This window comes from Stylophora pistillata, chromosome 6 (assembly GCF_964205215.1).
Source record: "Stylophora pistillata chromosome 6, jaStyPist1.2, whole genome shotgun sequence".
NCBI classification, from domain to species: domain Eukaryota; kingdom Metazoa; phylum Cnidaria; class Anthozoa; order Scleractinia; family Pocilloporidae; genus Stylophora; species Stylophora pistillata.
In genome coordinates this window covers 16,113,944-16,137,462 of record NC_142524.1, presented here as the reverse complement: position 1 = coordinate 16,137,462, position 23,519 = coordinate 16,113,944, and the positions used below count along the sequence as shown (strand labels likewise).

General features: G+C 39.0%; 3 protein-coding genes across 3 annotated transcripts; all 3 read right to left on the bottom strand.

The window, feature by feature from the left end:
- Positions 1-356: 356 nt before the first annotated feature.
- On the bottom strand, positions 357-5,329 carry LOC148728504 (histamine H2 receptor-like). The gene is made up of 2 exons (XM_088762340.1): positions 4,008-5,329; positions 357-3,897 (listed from the first exon to the last, which is right to left on the bottom strand). Exon 2 carries the CDS (start codon positions 1,723-1,725, stop codon positions 805-807), a length of 921 nt encoding a protein of 306 aa, XP_088618466.1. The 5' UTR covers positions 1,726-3,897; positions 4,008-5,329; the 3' UTR covers positions 357-804.
- A 6,681-nt stretch (positions 5,330-12,010) lies between these two features.
- LOC148728503 (octopamine receptor beta-2R-like) lies at positions 12,011-13,598 on the bottom strand. The gene has a single exon (XM_088725849.1). It carries the CDS (start codon positions 13,167-13,169, stop codon positions 12,279-12,281), a length of 891 nt encoding a protein of 296 aa, XP_088581975.1. The 5' UTR covers positions 13,170-13,598; the 3' UTR covers positions 12,011-12,278.
- Positions 13,599-17,969: 4,371 nt separating this feature from the next.
- LOC111328725 (trace amine-associated receptor 2-like) lies at positions 17,970-19,832 on the bottom strand. Its single transcript, XM_022933210.2, has one exon. It carries the CDS (start codon positions 19,660-19,662, stop codon positions 18,763-18,765), a length of 900 nt encoding a protein of 299 aa, XP_022788945.2. The 5' UTR covers positions 19,663-19,832; the 3' UTR covers positions 17,970-18,762.
- Positions 19,833-23,519: the final 3,687 nt, after the last annotated feature.

Sequence of the window (23,519 nt, the reverse complement as noted above, 5' to 3'; positions counted from 1 at the left end):
AGTACTTTATTTCAACGGGTCACTATTCAGACTTAAACGTAACAGAGTAACAACAAATTAGTATTTTCCAAGAGATAGAGGACCATCTACGAGCACACAAATTTAAAAGCGGGGTTGCATCCCGTTGTAGCCCGAAGTTGCATAATTTTTCATTGCTTTACAGGGGGGGAAAACGGCCATCTAGGCGTATTTCGTTTGGATTTTTTGAATTTTCAGAAAAAATAAGTGCGATAGAACATTTTGATATAGTTTTGGAAAAAGGTTCATTAGAAGGGTCCTTTAGAAAAAATAAATTGAATTACGAAATTTTGCAACTGTCGGCGGATTCTCGATATCTACGGTCAGTGGCTCTTAAATGCGACAGGCAACTTAATGGCTTCTCCTTGTCATACAAAATGATAAAACATCAGCAAAATGTCGGATTGAACTCTCATATCGACATTACATCTGGGAAACACTTGTAACTAACCAGTAAGGTAGAATATTGTCATTTATGATAGATTGAAAACTTTCAAACGTTTTATCACTCCATTAAATTCAAGCACGTAATTGTTTAACCTCAATGCTCACTCTCTACATGCGAACCTTCAACGCTTTGGTCTTTGTGGAGGCAATATTTAACATGTCAATTTTAAAAATATTGCTCATTTAAAAGAGAAATTTCAGATACTTCCCTTTGTCATGTTCAGGTCAAGAGAGGCTTTAAGTCCATTAAGGAAATAATATTCGTATTTTCTCTTTTAGTCTATGCCATTTACCGTGACTAATTTCAAAACAAAAAAAAAGACGATAAGAGTTCTTGACTCATCGCCCACGCTGACCCTTCAGAACGACCAGTGAAAAACTTTTCTGATCAACAGGATGTACTGCTCTTGACTTCGTCAACATAATGCAACAAAGGCATCTTTTTACCTCCCTGTTGATATCTCGCTTGAAGAAAGAGTACGCCAATGGGTTGATGGCAGAGTTCATCACCAATATCGGGATTTTATAGTCGATATCATTACATGATGGCTGAATCTTGAATAAATGAATAACACTGCAGCGAAAATAAATTCCGTAACACACAAGAAACAATCCTATTACAATCCCCATCATTATAATCGCAGACTTTTCTTGATTTTTGAAAAACACCCGATGGTTATAACGTAACTGTTTCGCTAACAAGCTAGCGGCGCGATAATGCTTAATTACAACTTTTACCATGGATACAAAGAAAAAGATTAACATCAAGCTTGGGAGGGACTCAAAAATAAGAAACAGATAAGTTAAAATTTTGAACAGAAGCAAATTCTTGAAAAGAAAATTGTGTAGTGTAGAAACAGCGATGAGGGCAAAAGGAATTATCCACGCCATGAAAATCATGAGGATAACTTGGCGACGCCTCATCAATGTCAAGTAGTTTAAAGGATTTACGACAGCAATGTAGCGATCTAGGACTAAACTGCAAAGATTCATCACGGATACGAAAGCAAAGAAGGTCCTCACAGCCCATTCAATATTTCGAGCGGATGAATTATCGCAACCATTCACCGACTCGCATATAAACCACGTAGGAACAGCCATACTTCCAATACTCAAATCCGCCACTGCGAGCGAAACGATGAATGCGTTAGTTTTGGTGCGAAGCTGCCGTTTGCTGCAAACAAGAAAGATGATAAATCCATTTCCAGTTATTGCCAGGATGGAAAGGGACCAACTGACAATCCAGAAGAAAGTTTTCATTTTACGATCACGGCGATGTCTTGCTGGTTGAAGATATCTGCCGCCTCGAAAACTTTGGCGTATTTAAATTACCTTACTGACGTGCTGTAAGTGTCATCGGAGGAAAAATTAATGGTCTTTATATGCAACTTAAACAAAATGTCTTCATAGATACGTGGTCATCTAACGCTTGTAAAAAGTAGTGTCTGCTGATTGTGCACTGTTTATGAAACCCTGTCGTTAGGTTCACAGGTTGTGAGCAAGGATTGATCAGTTACAGGGAAGAACTAAGGGCCATTTTTATCATTTTCATCGCAAAAAAAGAAATAGAAGAGTATTTCGTTGATTGGTTTGTTTTAAAGCCATCTGTTTTTTTTTTTTAAATACAGGTGCAGGGTGTTCATTGGGCATCGGTGATCGGAGTATTCTCCAGCTAAATTAGATGGCCGGTTGGGCTGTATTATTTAAGAGCAAATGCACAAAAATATCGATCAAATCGCGGCCACGGTCAAAAGTTAAACCTACCTTCATTTTAAATTTTTAGGTAACTATTAACGAGTTTTCAAATGTATTGGGTCTTACTTTTCAAAGTACTGCGGAATTTCGGAAATATTTGCGAAAATCAATTTCGCGCTCTCCATGGCCAAAAGTAGCTGTATGAATTAGCCAGAATGAGCCTTCGCAAGAATGTCCTCGTGTCTTTGGTGGAAAACATAACATCAAAAATTAATAATCCATGTCAAAAGTAGAAGTATTAAGCACTCTATTGATGCCTGTTTTTTTGTTGTAGGTTATACTTATGATGAGCAGTTTTTAAGAAAAGCTTTTCAAGATAAAAATTAGTGATAATAATTTTGAACGACGTTTCGACCTCGCTGAGGTCATTTTCAAGCTGATGAGAAGGAAAATTTTTACATATATGTACTAAATTCAAGACGTGGGAATGATAAAGGCGATAAAATGTAGAAATATGTTAACGCTAGGCGTAAAATAGAAGTGATAAAAATGCAAAGAGACAACACGGATAAATTAATATGAGAGTTGACGAAAGTAAGACTATAAATTATACGAAGATACCGTAAATTTTTATAGAAATAGCTTTGCGCGGATTGAGTCTGACTGTTTGTTCAAGCTTGGCTTAATTTCTTTTATAAAAAGCATCTCGTAAATTAGGCAGTCCAGTTTACTTTTGCATTTCTTCAGGATTTTGAAACTGTGATGCAAGTCACTTGGGGTATGCCCCATGCCGCTCTTTAATGTTGTTCCCGATTGAAGACTGAGACGCTTTGTGTTCTTCAGCATGTTGGTAGAGGTGCCGGCATGTGTAGCCGACATAGTCTGCATCGCACAGACCACACTTAAAATAATACACAACGCGCTGCTGATTGATGATGTTGGGCTTCTTTTCCGTTGGTTTTAACTCATATCCGATCTTTTTGTTAGTGTACACAGGAGAAATGTCAGTTCCAATCTTTCGGCTTAGGTCGACCTAGCGTTTACATATTTCCATATTTTATCGCCTTTATCATTCCCACGTCTTGAATTTAGTACATATATGTAAAAATTTTCCTTCTCATTAGCTTGAAAATGACTTCAGCGAGGTCGAAACGTCGTTCAAAATGGTTATACTTCTCCCAACGAAAAACACAATCGTTCATGGCGATTTGATAATAGCCTGAGTAAACATAGTTTTACCGTCTAATTACAAACAGAAATTTCGATCTGTGGCCATTCCCCAATCGGGTCCATCTTATGGCTATTGAGTGCCAAGTACTCTTCTTCCAAGAAATATAAAGATTGACTTGGGTTTCTTCGTGAGCGCTTTATAAGACGCCATCAAAATCTCAATATTTTAGTGAGAATTTACACTAATTAGCATATTGCCGTTGTGTTGATAGACTAAGCCGTATTTACTGAAAAGCTGAAAACGCTGCTTTTGATTAAAATTATTTCACCAAACTCTGCTTTACACCCGTAACGGATATCTTACCTTATAGACATGTAGTCCAGTTACTGTCCAACTAATGGACGGTATAAACGGGTTGAAAATCTTGCTCTTTGGATCCTTTGCCTGCTTGTGTCTTGAATGAATGTTGCGACACTCTACTGGCCATCTTTACTAGGATTGTTAATTGTTCGCTTTTACATGGAGTTATGCCGGAGTCCCTAAAGAGTGCTATGTTGTTACCGTTACTAAAAAAGAAAAATGTTGATCATGAAATTTTCTCCAATTTTCGCCCCTTATCAAACTTGAAGCTTCTCATTGAGAAAGCTGTCGCCTCATAGTTAACTGATTATCTTACCTTCACCAGCCTACATGAGTCTTTCCAGTCCGCTTAGAAAAGGTACCATAGTTCTGAGACTGCTCTTCTTCGAGTGCATAATGACATTCTCCGATCTATCGACAATGGGAAAGGTGTTATATAAGTTTTGCTTCATCTGTCCGCAGCTTTCACACTGTGAATCATGAATTGCTTTGATCTCGTTTGTCTACATGCTATGGACGTTGTGGATCGTTCCTTAACTGGTTTATCTCTTATTTGACCAATCGCACTCAGTTCGTGGATATTAATGGCACTTTCTCAACGATACGTCATCGCAGAGGTGGGGTGCTTCAAGGTTCGGTCTTAGGCCCGTTACTTTATCTTTTATACACTTTTCTTGTTGCGGATATTATTCGCCGTCATTATCTTAACTTTCACTTTTACGCCGATGATTCACAACTATTTTTATCTTTTAAGGGTGCTGATCCATTGTTTGATTCTAAGCTGCAGCTCGAGGCTTGTATTAATGACATTTGCCGGTGGATGGTTTTCAATGAATTAAAATTTAATCAAGACAAGACTGAATTATTGGTTATTCATTCCAGTTATCGTTCCTGTTCGTCGCTGTCCTGCATGTCTCCGTGTTGGGGATATTGATGTTACTCCAGTGAAAGCCGCTTCCAATCTTGGCGTTGTCTTCGATGATACTATGCCTGTTAAATCACATATTTCCGGTGTTTGCAAGTCTTCCTTTTATCATCTTAGAAATATTTCGAGAATTAGAAAGTATTGGACCCGCGAAACCACTGAAATGGCTTTTCATGCTTTTGTCACTTCTAAACCTGACTATTGTAACTCTCTGCTTTATGGACTTCCTAAGTTCCTTATTGCTAAATTACAATCTGTTCAGAACTCTGCTGCGCGTCTAGTTTGTATGACTGAGAAGTTCGATCATATCACTCCGACTTTAATTGATTGATCTCCATTGGCTTCCCATTAGGCATCGTATTGTTTTTAAGATTCCTCTTTTAGTTTATAAATCACTTAATGGTAAGGCCCCGTCGTATTTGTCTGATCTTTTAACTTATCGTAGGAGCTCTTATTCTTTGCGATTTGTAGAGCGACCTCGTGGAGCCATCTTCAAAAATGCGAACTTATGGAGATCGATCCTTTGCAGTATGTGTTCCTAGATTGTGGAACTCTGCCTCTTTCAATACGTAGGAGTTCTTCTGTTGACATATTTAAAAGCGTTTTGAAAACTTATCTTTTTAAAATGTTTGTTAGTGAATGTTACTAAATGCAGTTTGTTTATAATTTATTTTTATTTGATGTAAAGCGCCACGGGCAACTTATTGGAGTTATTCGCTATAGAAATACTCTTTATTATTATTATTATTATTATTATTATTATTATTATTTCGTTTTCGGAGATCAACGCAAAAGCTTCAAAAATATTCGGTCAAAGGTCAAGACTTGTAACTATAATACGTGACGGTGTGACGCTTCTTCTAAGAAGATCAAGGTTGCAACACGTAACTATGGAAAAACTGTGAAACGAAATCTTTGTAAATCACAAAATACAGTGACTAATTATGTGTGTCGTTAGATGAAGTGGGTAAAAACTAAGGAATTTTTATTTTGATTGGGAAGGGGGGATTGGAGTGGGCTTGGCGATCTGACATTTTGGAAGCGAATTTGATAACAAGAAACGCCTTTAACACCCAAACAGCACGCGAGTTAACAATTGGTTCATGCTTTAGCGTGCACTATCGAGTTATGGAGCACGCGGGAAGTTTGGAGAGCACGAAAGAAGCGTAAGAGTTGCCCCAGGCGATAGCCGAGGGCAACTTTAGCTTCTTGAGCGCTCTCCAAACTTCTCACGTGCTCCATAACTCGATAGTGCACAGCTGAAAACATGAACCAATTGTTTTAGAACACAGCCGGTGGAATTGTGCCTCAAATCCGACGCGGAAAACGGACAACAATATCAGTTGAAGCGAATCGTGACGGCGCTGATGCCGAGTCTCCTTTTCCGTTGTTTTTCTCTTTTTCTGCCTCATCTAAGAACTCTAGCCCAAGAGAAAAGGTCGAAACATTGTCTTCGTTTTCGGACTAGTAGGCCGAGTTTCTGTTTGTATCCATTATTGTCGCGAAATATATTATTTTTCCCCGCGCTAACAATGGCCGCTCGCGCGAAAAGAAAATTTCTGACGAAGCGATTTGCTGACGCTGTCAGGGTGCACTATCGGGATTTTGAGCACCCTTACGTATATTGAATTTGATTGCGCGGTTCTGCTAGCTATGTTCCAATTGCATTTAGCCAATATGGAGAACTGAACTGGAGGGATCAAAAATGTTGACTGGAATATATTTTTCTTTAAATGGCAGAGACGTCTGTGATGTGTTGAAGAGGGGTTTATGACCACAGTCCATAAAAGAATTGAATATATTCCCCAAGTGTTTCGTTCTGAACGCTGGGGTTTTTTACGGACTTGACCAGAATTCTTTGCAATTTTTTGCAGTTTACTTAAGTAATAGGAGCCAGAAATGTTATGTAAACGGTGCATTGTCAAGAATGAGCAATCTAAGCTGTGGAGTGCCACAGGGCGGTATACTTGATCCTCTACTTTTTCTAGTATACATAAACAATCTCCCAAACTGCCTCGGCACGGCCTGTGCAAAAATGTTTGCAGATGATACTAACATTACTGTTTCTGGGTCTGCCCAAGCTGACCTTGACAAAAAAGCAAATTTTGAACTCAAGTATCTTTATTGTTGGCCACAAGCCAATAAGCTTAGCCTAAATTTAACGAGAACTTAGTTTATGGTCATTGGCTCTCGCCAGAAATTTCTTGTCGAGAGCTATGACGAAACAAGCATCAAATTACAAGACCAGGTTATCAGCAGAGTTGAACTTGCTAAATCGTTAGGTTTCGTTATTGACGGTCGACTTTCCTGGTCTAACCATGTTGACGAAATCTGTAGAAAGATATCTTCCGCATTAGGTGTCCTAAGACGTATCAGGCCTCTAATTTCCGAATCTACCACCATACTACATTTGAACACCTTGAACCAACCCCACTTCGATTAATGAAGCCTCGTTTGGGACGGCTTAAGTAATCAATTGAGCAACAAACTACAAAAAGTACAGAACCGAGCAGCTAGAGCAATTTTAAAGGCCGATTACGATAAAAACCTGCCTCTCGAAAAACTTAAATGGGACAGACTAGAAATAAGGATAAAGAAATAAAAGGCGTTAATGACGTTTAAATCCCTAAACCAGTTAGCTCCAATGTACTTGCAGGACCTGTTTAACGAGCGAAGCCGACCTATGATTCGCGTAAAGCTTTTTGTATTCTGACATTGCCAAGACCGCGTACCAATTGCTTAAAACGCAGGTTACACCGGTGCCTTTTTGTGGAACTCGTTCCCTGAGAATGTCAGAGAAATCAGATCAATAGGTCAATTTAAAAAGCGAGTCATCGGATTCTCACTCGGTAATCTTGTAATATAGTATATTGACAGTTTTTATCCAATTCAATAACGTATAAAGATAGCTATTGTTTTTACTTAAGATTTTATACCGAGTTTAAATAAAGATACTACTACTACTACTATTACTACTACTACTACTACTACTACTACTACTACTGCCACTACTACTACTGCTGCTACTACTACTACTACTACTACTACTACTACTACTACTACTACTACTACTACTACTACTACTACTACTACTAGCTATTTTAGGCCTGCTTCATATCCAAAAGCTAATTCGATCAGTTTTCCTTCGTGAATGGAGGCAGAGACTTTTGCTCTTTTTCGGTGTCTCAAGTTTCCATCACAATCTGACAATTGTGACCTTTAATATAGCAGCTTCCAACGCTACCTAATTAAAATACTGATTTAGGCAAAATTAGCTTTATGCTTCCATTAGAATGCTTAGAAAATGACGTTTTCTCGCGCATTAATAAGTGTGCGTAAAGTTCAAAGCCACTGTTCGTTACAAACAAGGGCGGCGATGTAAAGGTGAATCAGTTTCCAGCATGATCACATTGGAAAAATTACCAGCAAGGAGCCTCAAGTTTGCTCTCGAAGAATTTCTGTTCATTCCTATTTACGGCGAATCAACTGAGGCGTCTTTTGACCACCTTGGTAAGAGCCTCTTTTGAAAAAAGAGTAAGCCAACGGGGTTGATGGCAGAGTTTAAAACTACAACAGGGATTTTATAGTTACTATCGTTGCATTATAGTTCACGCTAACAAAAGATAAATAAATAACACTACATCGAAAATATTTGCCGTAACACACAACAAACAGTCCTATTAAGATCCCCATCGTTATCATGGCAGACTTCCCCTAAGTTTTCAAGAAAACTTGATGGTCAAAGCGTAACTGTTTTGCTAAGGAATGAACAGCTCGATTATACTTAAATACAAATTTTAACATGGATAAAAAGCAGAATATTAATCCTCCCTGTCTCCTTGCAGTCATTATTATGTACATAGGGGTATCTGCCATTCAATTTGTTGTATTGTAACTCGTTTGAGTAATATTGCATCCCATTTGTACTAATACAAGCATTTTTTTCTTAATTCACTTCCATTGCCAGTGAATTTAATTATCCCAACGTAATTTAAGAACATTTTCTTATCTTTTTTAGTGATTTTACAAGTGCTAAAAGCTGCCAAATGTGCTGCCACTCCTGTACACAACAAAGACTGCATTGCAAGAATATAGACTGTACGGAATGACTGTTTCTCCTGTATGTAATGTAAAGTACTTTGAATGACAACACCAATAAAGACCAAACAACCATGGCAGTCCGCGCTTCACAACATGTTTAACCGCCTCCCGGTTAGCTCAATGGATAGAGCGCTGGACTGTAGTGCGGGAGGTCGAGGGTTCGAGCCCCGGCCGGACCAACACTCAAGGCCTTAAAATAATTGAGGAAAATATGCTGCCTTTCTATAACATCAAGAAATGGTTTAGATATTCTAGTCTTCTCGGGTAGGGACGAATAAATGGAGGTCCCGTCTCCTGCAGGGTTAGGGGTAGGAGACGTTAATCTCCCACGCACGAGATTACTGTGTGATGGATTTCCTCCCCTGGGGTGGGATGGGTGGGTTGTTGTCTTGCGTTTCATACATGAGCCTCTGGCTCGGAAAAAAATGGGTAACCATGCCCCACGTAAAGACATTAAACTTTAATTACTATTACCATTACTAGTACTTAAATTGAATGGAAAACGCCCTCAAAGCTACTTTTATCCTTTACATTCCGTCCAGTTCTAAATATTGGTTTTGCGTGTCCAATTTTTGGTTCTATTTTGTACCTGATTATCTTTCAGACACTATAGACTGTACTAAGTGTCATTGCTGTAGTTAACTATTACAACAGAAACACCTGCATGTAACAATTATTTAAATCCGAACAGCTTCTAGCGTGAGTTAGAAGCATTACAAACAAAGCTGCAATCTTTTCTCGTTTCAAAACCAAACATTTATAATATATTTAAAAGCTTCGATTCCGTGTTAGAAGCATTAGTTTATTCAATGAGGCGCTGGATATTCAAGCACTGGCTTTTCAATGGAGTTTCACATAACAACATTCCTTGTATATCGTTACATTACCTACGCAGTAGTCACATGTACGGTGGCTCTCAAGGGCCATCCACCTACAAAAATTTTCATGACTTTATCGCGCGATAAGTTTTGCTAAGTCCATTCATTCAAAAAATTTGCAATCAACATTATCGCGCGATAGATAAACTTATCGCGCGATAGAACAACTTATCGCGCGATAGAACTACTTATCGTGCGATAGAACAACTCATCGCGCGATAGAACAACTTATCGCGCGATAGAACAACTTATCCTGCGATAGATAATATTATCGCGCGATAATTTTATTACTAGCTCTCATAGCCCCACGACCATTAGCACGTGGTCACATCTATAGCAAGATGGCGGACCAAGTTTCGAAGGTGAGTAATTGTGCACGAAATAAAGACTTTTATTCTAGATTTTTGAGCAAGAGACGGTAATCTTTGGATTAAATTCAATTATATTTCTATGCTATCTTAGTAAGTGGGGTTTAAGATATGAGAGGGACTTTATTGCTCTATATTTGAAAGATTGTTTATGAACATAAGGTGTAGGGATACGTTTTTAAACTATATAAGGTGTATAAGGTGAAAGATTGTTTATGAATATAAGGCGTAGAAAGCATAGAAATATAATTTAATTTAACCCAAAGATTACCGTATCTTGCTCAAAAATCAAGAATAAAAGTCTTTATTTCGTGGACAATTACTCACCTTCGAAACTTGGTCCGCCATCTTGCTATGGATGTGACCACGTGCTAATGGTCGTGGGGCCATGGGAGCTAGTAATAAAATTATCGCGCGATAATATTATCTATCGCGCGATAAGTTGTTCTATCGCGGGATAAGTTGTTCTATCGCGCGATAAGTTGTTCTATCGCGCGATAAGTTTTTCTGTCGCGCGATAAGTTGTTCTATCGCGCGATAAGTTGTTCTATCGCGCGATAAGTTGTTCTATCGCGCGATAAGTTATTCTATCGCGCGATACAGTGTTCTATCGCGCGATAAGTTGTTCTATCGCGCGATAAGTTGTTCTATCGCGCGATACAGTGTTCTATCGCGCGATAAGTTGTTCTATCGCGTGATAAGCTGTTCTATCGCGCGATAAGTTGTTCTATTGTGCGATAAGTTGTTCTATCGCGCGATACAGTGTTCTATCGTGCGATAAGTTGTTCTATCGCGCGATAAGTTGTTCTATCGCGCGATAAGTTGTTCTATCGCGTGATACAGTGTTCTATCGCGCGATAAGTTGTTCTATCGCGCGATAAGTTGTTCTATCGCGCTGTACGGTGATCTATTGCGCGATAAGTTGTTCTATCGCGCGATAAGTTTATCTATCGCGCGATAAGTTTATCTCTCGCGCGATAAGTTTATCTATCGCGCGATAATGTTGATTGCAAATTTTTTGAATGAATAGGCTTAGCAAAACTTATCGCGCGATAAAGTCATGAAAATTTTTGTAGGTGGATGGCCCTTGAGAGCCACCGTACACATGCGCCCCCTCAAGCGCCTACATTTTAATCAAGTCCATTGTTACATCTGTAAAAAAAGACTCTTCTACTTGACCGGTAAAATTACATCACATAAAAGCAGGTATTTCTAGGTAAACCCATCTCTAGTGAGAAATTAGAGCGTGGAATATCATCTTGGAATATAGGCAAGGGTGCAAGGGTGCAAGGGCTGTTGGAGTCAGATAGGATAAGAAAACCATCTGAATGAATCGGTGACGCTTCATGTATATCATAAATATCAAGTATTTCACCGACGTAAACACGAACAGGTTTCTTTCTAATCTCTTGGTTTCTTGTAATCCATACTGTCCTCGAAATAGATGAATCGTTGCTCACATCCGACTCGCACGCAAACCACGGAGGAACACAAAAGACGGCCATCGCCAATAAAACGATAAATGCGTTAGCTTTGGTACGAAACAGCCGTTTTTTAAAAACGCGAAAGATGATAAATCCACCTCCAGTTATGGTCAGCATGGAAAAAAACCAGCCACGAACCCAAAACCACATTTTCATTTGTGTCCAGTGAAGACTTTTCATGTCGATCTACAAGTTGGAAGATTCAGACATCTGCTGTCTATGGTTAGATGCATTTGAGATAGATATCTTGGGCTTGGCAATACAAATGTTGAAAGACTTTGATAGCAAAAACTGTGCGGAATGTATTAAAGAACTTGTAACAACGACAATTACGTAATAACTTGTTGTTGTCGCGTATAGTGTGCAGTCAGTTGACATTCTTTGTCGAATAATCTTATCCGCAATACGTACAGTTTTATATAATTCAGGAGCAGAGCCTTTTTCGAAAACCGTTCCGAAGGATCGCGAGAGGTTTAGGTTTAGAGCTGTTCCGAAGGGTCTCGAAGTTAGTTTGAGTGTTTATTTTTGGCGTTTCGTCCGACCAGCAAAAATAACAAAAATAATAATAACAAAAATAACAAGTGTCCTTTACTAAGCCTGTACTGTTTGTTTGTATCACCGTTGTCTATTTTAAAAGGCCAGAATGGCAAACTGTTTGTAAGAATTTTACATGTCTTACTTAGCTAGACATAGCCAGAGTCTATATAATTTCCATGTTGATTACCACACAAGGTTTTATCGAAACAATAGTAAACTATGCATCCCCTTGAGCGTTTTCTATAAAAACCATCTGTTCCTTTTTCAGTTAGAATTAGTTGAGTTATGAAATACTCAAATTATCAACGCCGTCAAGTTGGCTCTGGCGTCCCTCGTCAAAAAGACAAAGCGGAGGCGCCTTTTAACCTCCTTGTAAATGTCTCTCTTAAAAAAAGAATAGGCCAAAGGGTTAATGGCGGAGTTTAACACTAAAATAGGGAATCTATACATATCATCATGGCATTTGGCATTAATATTTAAAACTAAAACTAAACTACATCGTAGGTGTATCCCGTAACACGCAAGAAACAAAGCTATCACAATCCCCATCATTAGCAAGGCAGGCTTCTCCTGAGTTTTGAAGAAAACCCGATGATTGAAGCGTAACTGTTTTGCTAATGAACGAGCGACTTGATAATGCTTAAACACAACTTTAAACATCGATACAAAGCAGAATATTAACATCACACTTGGAAAAAACTCTAAAATCATTACCAGGCAAATTAAAAACTGGAAGAGAATTGAGTTCACTTTAAAAACGAGTTTGTCTATTGTGATTAAAGTGACAAGGGTGGTCGAAATTAGCCAGGATATAAGAATCAATCGAAAGACTCGGCGACGCGTCATAAAAATCAAGTATTTCAGAGGTTTTACAAAAGCAATGTAGCGATCCAGAACCAAACTGCAAAGGTTTGTCACTGAGGCGAACATAAACAAGCTCCTAATGGCCCATGAGATGTGTAGAATTGATGATGGATTCTGGCAGCCATTTACCATCTCACACGCAAACCGCAAAGGAACAGCCATAGTCCCAACACCGAAGTCTGCCACTGCGAGAGACACAATGAACGCGTTGGTTTTGGTTCGAAGCTGTCGTCTGCTCCAAACAAGAAAGATGATAAATCCATTTCCAGTTATGGCCAAAATGGAAAGAGACCAGCCAAGAATCCAAAACCAAGTTTCCATTTTATGATCAGAGACGATGACGCTTGTGTTGATCAACACGAAGAAGCGTGAGTCATTTGCCCCCTCTATAGTTCAATTGCAATTTATACCTCCCACCGCTGACACACATTGATTAACAATAGTTAAAGATATACAAGTAGGACTTAAACAAAATATTTCTTAAGACATCTGGTCATCTTGAACTTAATAACAATTCATATCCTCTGTTAATCGTGCCCTGTTTATAAAACATGCATTCAAACAACAAACATATGAAATACATATATATGAACTGCGGTTATGAAACGTATATGTGCACGATCCTTCGCAGTAAAGCACTATTTAAGCAATAGTGAAAATCAGACCTGAAAAAAAAATTCAGGCCTGTACGGGATTCGAACCACTGACCTCTGCGATACTAGTGCAGCGCTCTACCAATTGAGCTAACAAGCCAACTGTTAGCTCAATTGGTAGAGTTAGAATTTTTTTCAGGTCTGATTTTCACTATTGCTTAAATAGTGCTTTACTGCGAAGGATCGTGCAAAACATGCATTGTTGTTAGCCAACGAGTCTCAACAATAAACCAGTGGCAGCTGTTTAGAAGTTTTCTTCATTTTCATAATGTTCATTGTGGGTATTGTGCATACTAAGCGAAGACGTTTCGTCTTTTCCTTCACAAGAAATTACTAAAACAATTTATACATTCCGCTTACGGCTGTCGTCTCGAAACAATTTAGGCCTTGGTAATAAGAAGTAGTAGTAGTAGTAAAACTTTATTAAAAGTGTCAAGAGCCGTCTAGCTAGGGAAAAATCCCTTACTAATTTGGGGACACTAAAAAAGAAAAAAGATTAGGAGCTATTTACAGTAATATATATATTAAAACTAAGAGAAAATCTATGGTTAACTAGTTACGGGATTTGTAATAAAAATATACAAAATTCAAGAGGAGCAGAGGCTACAGCGTGCGCAGCCATTATCCAAGAGCTCACTTATAATGAGTTTGGCGTATCTTACCTTTGAACGACTTGAGGGTCTCGACCTCCCTTATACTCTTGGGTAATTTTGTCCATAGCCTGGGCCCTAGAAATCTAATAGAGTGTTTGCCATAAGTGACAGTTTCATACCTGGGTATAGAGAAATCGGCTTGCCTTAAATAGACAATATTCGTATTCCTCGACGGCCCTGGGACGAGTAAGCGCTTGCGCGTGAATGCGAGGCTAATACGGGGAAAAGTTGCCGCGAAATACAAGAAAGTTATGGTCGGTTTGGCAGAAATGGAAGTAATTTTTAAAAACTGGAAGGTTCCAGAGCTTAAAAATACCTGCAGGCTCGAGGAATATCTGTCTCCAACTAAAAGAAGGAAGAATTAGTCGAACTGACGGAAAAGCCCACGAACTCGCTCTCGAATTGACCGACAACTGTGAGTCCATAAGTGATGTTGTGAATGCGAAGTTGGTTACAAGAAATGGTTTAATCCGAAATCCAGAAATCCAGATGGTTTTTAACCTTCGATTAGTCAGACTTAGTTGCCTTCTGAATTCTGTTTGTTGTGGAAGCATTCTTCAAACGTCTAGTCTCCGGATCCTGGCGTTGTTTCATGTTTCACTTCTTTTCGTTGGAGGTTTAGGAAAGTCAAATATCGTGGGAAAAGAGTTTGCCTTTGTTGGCCCTAACCCTCCTACAGAGTGTTTAGAGCATATACGAGTATGCCTTGTGACATTTAGGCTTTCCAGCCGGCATGCTGCGATCCACCTTCAGCTTCGACGTCTTTCCTGTCCACTTATCTGAGGAGCGTACTGTTTTTTTCATCATTTGTTGGCAACAGTAGAAAGTAACATTCGAAACGTTGGGGTATTTGATTGGGTTCTTTTTCTTAGCCTCGCTGTTGGTACAGTTGTAGGCATAAGAATGATGTTTCGACATTTTTTACGCGTAATCGAAGAAATCACTACATAAACACTTCCCCGCATCAGCCTCGCATTCATGCTCAAGGCCTACTCGTCCCAGGATCGTCGGGGAATACGAATGTTGTCTATTGTAATTGCTATTGTGTACTTTAAAGATGTTGCTTATGTATGTAGGACACAGTTTATGCTTTGCTCTGTACATGAGGATGCACAGGTCCTGTAAGCGCCTATTTAGTAGAGTGGGCAGATCTGCCCTCTCTAATAACTGTTCGTAACTAGAATTATAGTTCTTGAAAACCGCCCTAAGTCCTTTTTCTTGTAGTCTTTCAAGCTTTCGAGTGTCGCTCGCTTTGCAAAAGTGCCACACTAGGTGACAACACGTGAGGTATGGTAGAACCGCGCTTTTGAACAGTATTAGCTTAGATTTCGTAGGAATTAAGTTACGTAATCTCATTAGAACGCCAATTCTCTGACTAGCTTTTTTGCAGATAGAGATTATATGCTCAGAGAAATTTAGCTTGGAATCTAACTCTACTCCTGGAAGTTTAATGTTATCTTTGGTTTGGATTTCAACATCATTCACACAGATGTTACTGTAATTTTGAGTGAAGCCCAAGTTCAAAACCTGATATTTCTCAAGGTTTCCCGCCAGTAAGTTAGAGTCATACCACTTTGTTGCTAAGGTGGCACTATCCTTTAACTGGGATGTGACAGCTGCCTGATCTGCACCTGCGTGGTAAATCTGGTGGTCGTCTACATACATAGACAATTTCGCTGTAAGACAGTAGGATAGATCATTCTGAAAAACATTCCATAAGAACGGGCCAAGCGCGGAACTCTGAGGACAGCCACGACTCACAAATCGGCTCGAACTAACATGACGGCCGATCTTTACTTGATATATATATAGTTTATTCAGGAAATTTTGAAATCATCAAAGTCGTCATTCACTCCTTTTCCCTTAATTCAACAGTAAACTTACAAATTTTCACCGCTCTAAGCGGTTTTCGCTGGCCTACATAGCGATTCTACAAATTTTTGAGTGGTCAAGAAATATGATATCATAAAACGAATTTTGCTAACTCTTACTAACATTGAGTATCCTTCCGTGAAGTTACATGGCCGCCTGACAGTCTTCAGCATTAGCTCAAGTTTCCTCAAAAGGGTCTACATAAAGAGCCATATAAACCTTGGTGAGAACTAAGTTCTCTTGTGCGAAAGAAATCGATTCAGGACGCGAAGAATTTGACATAATTTATTCCCCTTATCTCCACTCAATCCCTCTTTTTCCCGGACATGAATCATATGAAGCATCTGAATACGATTCCAATTCAGTTATCTCGCACACAGGCTTGGAGAACAGAAAAAGTTTTCAGCTAGAGGGCGTAAACCAAATTCTCCTGTCTAATGTATAAGGGGGTCATAAGGAAATTGCTGGAAGTTGATAGAGAGAATTACCGATTGAATCGTTGGAATTCAAGAGGTAAACGCCACTTAAAGATGACTAAGGTAGAGGACGGCCTTGTCAATCTTTGCTACCTCGATATCGGCGCGAGGACTGGAAGGGAATAAGTGAAATTCTCTCGCTGACGTCACGGCTCTCGGTAGCATCTAGTCTTTGGCCGAACAAAGAATGCTATGGGACTAACTTGGCTGAAGGTTTCTTACAGTTGGTGAATCTTTGAGTTAATGGTCTTGATAAATCTACCAAGCTTAATAACCTTAATTTTTTGGGTATTTTTAAAATTATGGTCATTTGGAGAAGAATGCTTTCTGCAGGGGTTGATATCTCTATTGCAGAGCCACATAAGAACACCGCGTCTAAGCTTCAATAAAACCAAACAATTAGGTCATTACCGATTAACAATTCTCATGGTTCACGCTGTGAGCTTGCACATTAACTTCTTCCAGTGTGACACTAAGTGTCACCATCGTCCACTATAGTAATCGAAAAGAAGCAGAGTGCGACAGTCAAAGATGCTTTGGCGGCCACGTGCTGTTAAAAATGATGCCTGTTCATTATTGGACTAACTACAATTCAAACTGAACGCTTCGAACGCTTCCCGTGAGTTTCAATAAACTTCAGGACTTTACCTCTTGACGACGACATAATCTGAACATTATGTTTTGTCTTTTGCAGGAATAAGGATATAAGCCAACTCTCACTGACTTCATAAGTTGTGACCCCGCCCCTGTAACCTTTCCATGACTCTCTCAAACCTCAAAGTGTCGATGAACCTGTTCGGTCGCAATTAGAATTAGAGGAGCATGTTTGGTGCTGTCATCCGCTCGATGGTTGCCATTTCTGCTATTCTGGTTTCACCTTTTAACCTGAAATTTGTGGATTTTTCTGTATGTTATATGTGTCAATCCCCCTCCCCCCCCCCCCAGGTTCTTAGGTCCACTATCCTTGTATTAGTTTTTGCAATAGTGTCACTGATGTGAGCATCAAATTTGGGGGTTTCCGTTTAATTTTAACCTGTAACAAGGGTAATACTAAAAACATTCAAAGAAACGAAAGGTAATAAAACTTAGACGAGATTCAGCCGCTGAAAAAGGTCATAATACGTACTTATTGACTGAGCGGCAGGAGCGGACAGGAAAATATTTACCTAGGGCCATGACGTACGGACTGAGCGCAGTGAGGTCCGTGCCTCATGCATAATCGTGTTACATACATTTACGGGTCAATCAGGGGGATTGTATGTATCCCGTATGTGTTCCGGTATCTGGTAAAGGATGAGGTTCATGTAAGCAATACACTGCACTTATTAGTTTACCAGCGTGATAACCCAGCGTGATAACCCAGCGTGATAACCCAGCGTGGTAACCCAGTGTGATAACCCAGCGTGATAACCTATTCAGGATGTAGGGAGTGATATGTAAAACGTTTGTACAACACGAGCCATAAGCGAGTGATTCACAAACTTTATTTCACACATACTAAGATTTACACTGTGAAGTACTATCATTCGTCCCTGATTGGACGAACGATGTATTTTCACGGTCGTTCTCTTCAAATCTTTTAAGTGTGTCGGTCGGTTAGAAAAAATCTCAGTACGTATGAAATAAAAACAACATACCACGCATCGAAAGTGCTTGAACGATTCTTATTTCCTCGTTGCGATGCATCGAAAAACCCGCTCGTTCACTGCGCTCACTCGTTCACATTTTTTTTTTATGCATCGCAACTTGTATATAAACATCACTCACGCAAATTTTCAGGGAATAATCTCTATTGCGTTCTCATCCCAAGTTGGTTATTACGCCAGTAAACTGATATTGCTTTTATGAAATAAACTACATTTCTATGGGTTAACGGGTGCAAAAAAGGATAGGTTTTTGACTAATCATGGAATTTCGATTAGTTCATAAATTCAACAAAATTCAAAGATTGATAGTTCATAAATTGTTGATAATCGTATACGCCTCTTAATTTCTGAAGAATAATTAACCAGTTTTCTTAAGTGGTCCCCCGCACTACCTGCTCCATGGCATAAAGCATTTAAAAGCTTTTTACTTTATTGGATTAATCTGCTGGGAGTGACAGGCCATTTGATAGCTTCCCTGACATTCAAAGATATAAATTCAACCACCAAGCATTTCTGATGAAGCCTTTTACCTTTGGTTATAGTTATAGTTAGAATGACCTGAGCAACTGAGTTTCTGTTCCTATAAAAAAGCAATATTTGTCAGGACTAATCGCTCAACTTGATCTCTTAACGATGGCCAGTGGAAAACTGTTCTCTTTAAAAAGGATGGATATCCTGTTCCGCTGTGTTGACGTGGCGCAGCAAATTCGCCTTTTAACCTCTTTGTTAATGTCTCTCTTGAAGAAATAGTATGCCAATGGGTTGATGGCGGAGTTAAACACTAAAATAGGGATTTTGTAGTCAGTGTCACCGCATGAAGATGGAATATTGAATAGATAAATTAAGGTACAGCGCAGAAAAATCGCGTAACACACAAGAAACAAACTTATCACAATCCCCATCATTATCATAGCAGACTTTTCCTGAGTTTTGAAGAAAACCTGATGGTTGAAGCGTAACTGTTTTGATAAAAAACGAGTGGCTCGATTATGTTTGAATACAACTTGTAACATGGATACAAAGCAAAATATTAGCATCAAACTTGGAAAAACCTCTAAAAACAGAATTAAACAAGTTAACACCTTAAGGACGGTTGCCGATTTAAAAACTATACCAACGCACAGAGTGAAAGGAATTGCCCAAGATACGAGAATCATCTGAATGACCCGGCGACGTGACATAAATGTCAAATATTTTAAAGGTTTAAGAACAGCAATGTAGCGATCCAGGACTAAACTGCACAGGTTTGTCACAGACGCATATGCGAAGAAAATCCTCACACCATACGCGCTGAGAAAATGTAGATGATTGCAAACTGTTGTCTTCTTACAAACATACAAAAAGGGAACTGCACTTATTCCAACACACAAGTCCGCCACTGCGAGTGAAACAATAAGCGCGTTGGTTTTGGTGCGAAGCTGCCGTTTGCTCCAAACAAGAAAGATGATAAATCCATTTCCAGTTATGGTCAGAATGGAAAGGGACCAGCCAAGAATCCAAAACCAGGTTTTCATTTATAATTCTGAGTATACGCTCTTGAAACACGATAATGTTGACCGATTTTACTCAAAAAAAGTCAATGAGCGAGAAATAAATAGTTGAAACCCAAGTGCTTTCTATTTCACTAACATATTATGTATGATATTTCCTAAGAATAGCAAACAAATCAGGTTACAAAAACAGGCTATTTACGAACCCTAATACAACTACATGTATACGCGCCATGAAATCTCAATAAGGAATATTACAAATTTATTTTCCTTCTTTCCAAAATGTAAAAAGCTTCAAAATTTTCCATAGCGAAACGATTCCTACTTTTTTGCCCTTCGTTTGCCTAGACGCCGCCATACTTCCGCAAAGCGAGTAACATCAATTAGAGTCAGAACTATAGAATGCTGATTGGCTGAGACAGTATGCACTCTTCGTTTTATCATCACTGAAGATTAATTTTGAATATTTGATCTTGATTGACTGATCGCACCTCGTCCGCAATGAGTTTGCTTCCTAGTTAAACTGAGTTTTGGAAAAAGTCCAGGGACTTAGAACTTTCGACTTTGATCGACTTAACGCAATCTCCACAAAAATTAGGAAGGCAATCAGCATGCGGCAAAATGCACGATATACCATGACAGCACTTCTGATAAGTTACCACTGAGTTTCACTAAGTGGTCTTAGACCACCTGCATAACGGCTGTCATAGGCTTTTATCCTATTTATTTAATTTATCTACAAAATTGACTGGTAACTTGATAGCTTCAATGCTATTCAAATGATGGAGAAAACAATCATCAAATATTTTTAGTAAGTCATACTTAATTCATATCTTTCTAAACATAAAATATTTCTGATGATTGTGCTATGAAATATTTGATATTCAGCTATTTGAATTCTGTAGTTATTTGGGTTTAAGTGATCGCAATGAGTTTCCTGATTGTGGCTGTCTTGTCTTAATTCCATAAGTGCGCATGCTTAGTTTGTTTACTGACCTTGCCTGTAGACCCACACGAAACCTCTTGTTTTGGCTTTGGCAGTCTAAGGTCATTTGATATATCAACAAAGTTCACCGTACCGAGTTACGGTGGCCAATTTACAACTTCAACTTGCTACACAAATCAGGTTACAAAAATATATGAATTTCATATATTTCATTGTATCTCAACTTCAACTTGGTTGATATACCAAATTACCTTGTTACCTCCACCGACGCAGCACCACAGTTTCTTTAGAAACTTTCACCCTTTATTCATTTGGCAGTCTAAGATTGTTTTTGTTGATCGGAAGCATTAAGTACGTTGTTACTCATTGGTAAGATTCTTGTAAAAGCATTTGGGTCGGTATTCTGGCAACAAATGTTTAATCACGCTTTCAAGATCAGCCGGCGATTGCATGACCACCATACCCACTTATGCCTACCAACAGATGATGTAAAAGCATGTACTTTAGAGTTGTTAGGCAGCGAGAATAAGAGAGAGTGTGTGATTGATGATCAGTCAGTCACAGTCAGACTGGTTAAAGAGAAAGGGAAGTGAATTTGATCTGGGCAGGACTGTATTAAAGAATAGAGATTTAAGAAGACTCGAAAGGACAAGTCGAGAGTCCTTGATGCCTTTCACTGAGCGTGCTGCGCTGTGCAGCTGGCTTTCTCCCATGTTATACGAATCAACAATTGATTGTTAACAGGATAATCTGCTTTTATCAACTCTGTTGATAATGTAAATTTGAGTTTCCAATGCTAAAGTTTCGAGCGTAAGTCTTTCGTTAGGGCGAAGGGGCTAATGCTCTGACGGAAGGGTTAACGCTTGACACGTCAGCTTTGGAAACCTTTAGGGTGTCCAATTTACATTATCAACTCAATTGATAATACCAAATTATTTCTCTTGGCATTGATGTAAATCTCCTTACATACAAAATGAATTTGTATTATGAATTTATATTATAGTAAGAGCTAAACTCTTAGGGGGTTGGAAGAATTCGCAAAAGTTGTGCAAACCCGAAACTTGACTAAAAATAACTTTACGTTTCGACGGCGACATGTCATCGTCATCATATGCAAATGATGAATAACAAGTGAAGATTTATACACTAATAAAAATGTGAAATAGCAATGTGACATGAAACAAGAGTGTCATACCATTCAGACAAACCTTAATAAAGCGCAGATCTAACGCTGATGCCGTTTATTAGAGTCTTCCGTTGACATTTTGAAAGCTGAATTAGTGATGCAAAATTCAACCGTTATGCTCAGTCTCTTATTTCTGTTCCCTTTTATTCCAGTGTCATTGATTTCACAAACTTGGCCAGTTTTTAATATTATTTTTCCTAGTTTGAAGCGCCTTCGCCGCTCGATATTTTATACTCGTCCCCTCGACTACAAAGCTGAATGATTAAATGTGATAAGCAACCGAACAATAATCTACACTAATGCTCCACCGGTAGTTTAACAATACGTCCGCGGCGTTACGATAACATACAAGTATTTCATGCCGAGGAAGGCCGATTAGTTTTTTCGGATGTGATATATTATTACCGATTACAATAAAGACACTACCACAATGAAAACGATATTTATGAATATCATAATTCCCTGCGATGAATATTCAATTGGTGAAACTAGAGGCATAGAATGAGAAAGGATTACTGAACGGTTCTTAACATTGCGTTTTGGCTTTTCGGCTTCTTTACTAAATGGCACGTTCCTAGTTTATTAAGAATTTCTAAAAATAGATATACATGTGAAACTCAGTGCAATAGTTAAACGGAGACTTTTCCCTCTGTCGTGAGATGTTAGAATCGATGGTCAAATTGTGATAACCAGGTCAGTGAAAACTGATCTGTATTAATGTTCATCTTCAGAAAGTTACCTCCCTCCCCCGAAAAATGCAACTCCAGAGAATGGTAAAGAATGATTCATTTTGGCACAGCTTGCCAATAGCTCAGGTTTCTGATCCTTTTAAAAAACCTGAAGAAGTGAGTAGTGCAATGAAGGGCGGGAGGCAGAGGGGCACAAAAGTACGGGAGGCGGAGAACGTGGTAAGGGAAGTGGGAGGCGTGACTCCCCTGCCCCCCCCCCCTCCCCCCACTTACAAGTGTGGTCACAGGAGTGCCTCGATCGTAACTGCAAATCGAATCAGTCGATAAAGGAAGTACGACATAAGCCTCCCTTCCATGTTTATTTGTATGAATTTTTCTTAATAGATTTTTCATGGCGCTCGTACATGATCGTTTGCTTTTCTTGCTTCTTTTAATATTTGTCTTAAGGTGCCGAAGACATAGTATAAATGACAAGACGTTAACAGCTTTCCATGTGCGTCTCTTTGTGCTTTAATCTTAAAAATCCCAGCCCGATTTATCTTAATTGTCTGGATATCTTCTGATATCTTTTGCCAAACGCTCGTCTTTGGAGCAGATTTTAGTTTGCTTCATGTTACAGAGAAGACTGACCTCGCGGCCAGGCCAGCTTCATGCCTAAGGGTCTTCACAAGATATAATAGGTCCGGGTAGCGTACATAGTAACTTATCAATAAAGGCTTCTTCGCGTCCATAAAGAAACTAGAGCATAAGACACGTTATCATTATTATTATGGCAAAACTTAATGAAAAAATAATTCAATGTATATATCAACATCTTTGCGGGCACAGCCTAGGCAATGTGGACCTGGGCCCGGTTGTTCAAAGTCCGATTAGCGCTAACCCAAGGGTTAAATTTTTATCCGGGTTTCTTTATTACCTTATTCAAAAACCTTTTTCGGACAATTTCCTCTATTCTCTTTAGGGCATCCAATCATCAAATTGTAGACAAAAGAAATGGTACTGAATTTTCTTTCAAAGCCTTTCAAATCTGAAACCAGATTTCACAGTAACCCTGGGTTAT

What these genes read in the sequence shown, in the direction of transcription:
- LOC111328725 (XM_022933210.2), bottom strand. Translation starts at nt 19,662, where the DNA reads ATGAAAACCTGGTTTTGGATTCTTGGCTGGTCCCTTTCCATTCTGACC.
- LOC148728504 (XM_088762340.1), bottom strand. Translation starts at nt 1,725, where the DNA reads ATGAAAACTTTCTTCTGGATTGTCAGTTGGTCCCTTTCCATCCTGGCA.
- LOC148728503 (XM_088725849.1), bottom strand. Translation starts at nt 13,169, where the DNA reads ATGGAAACTTGGTTTTGGATTCTTGGCTGGTCTCTTTCCATTTTGGCC.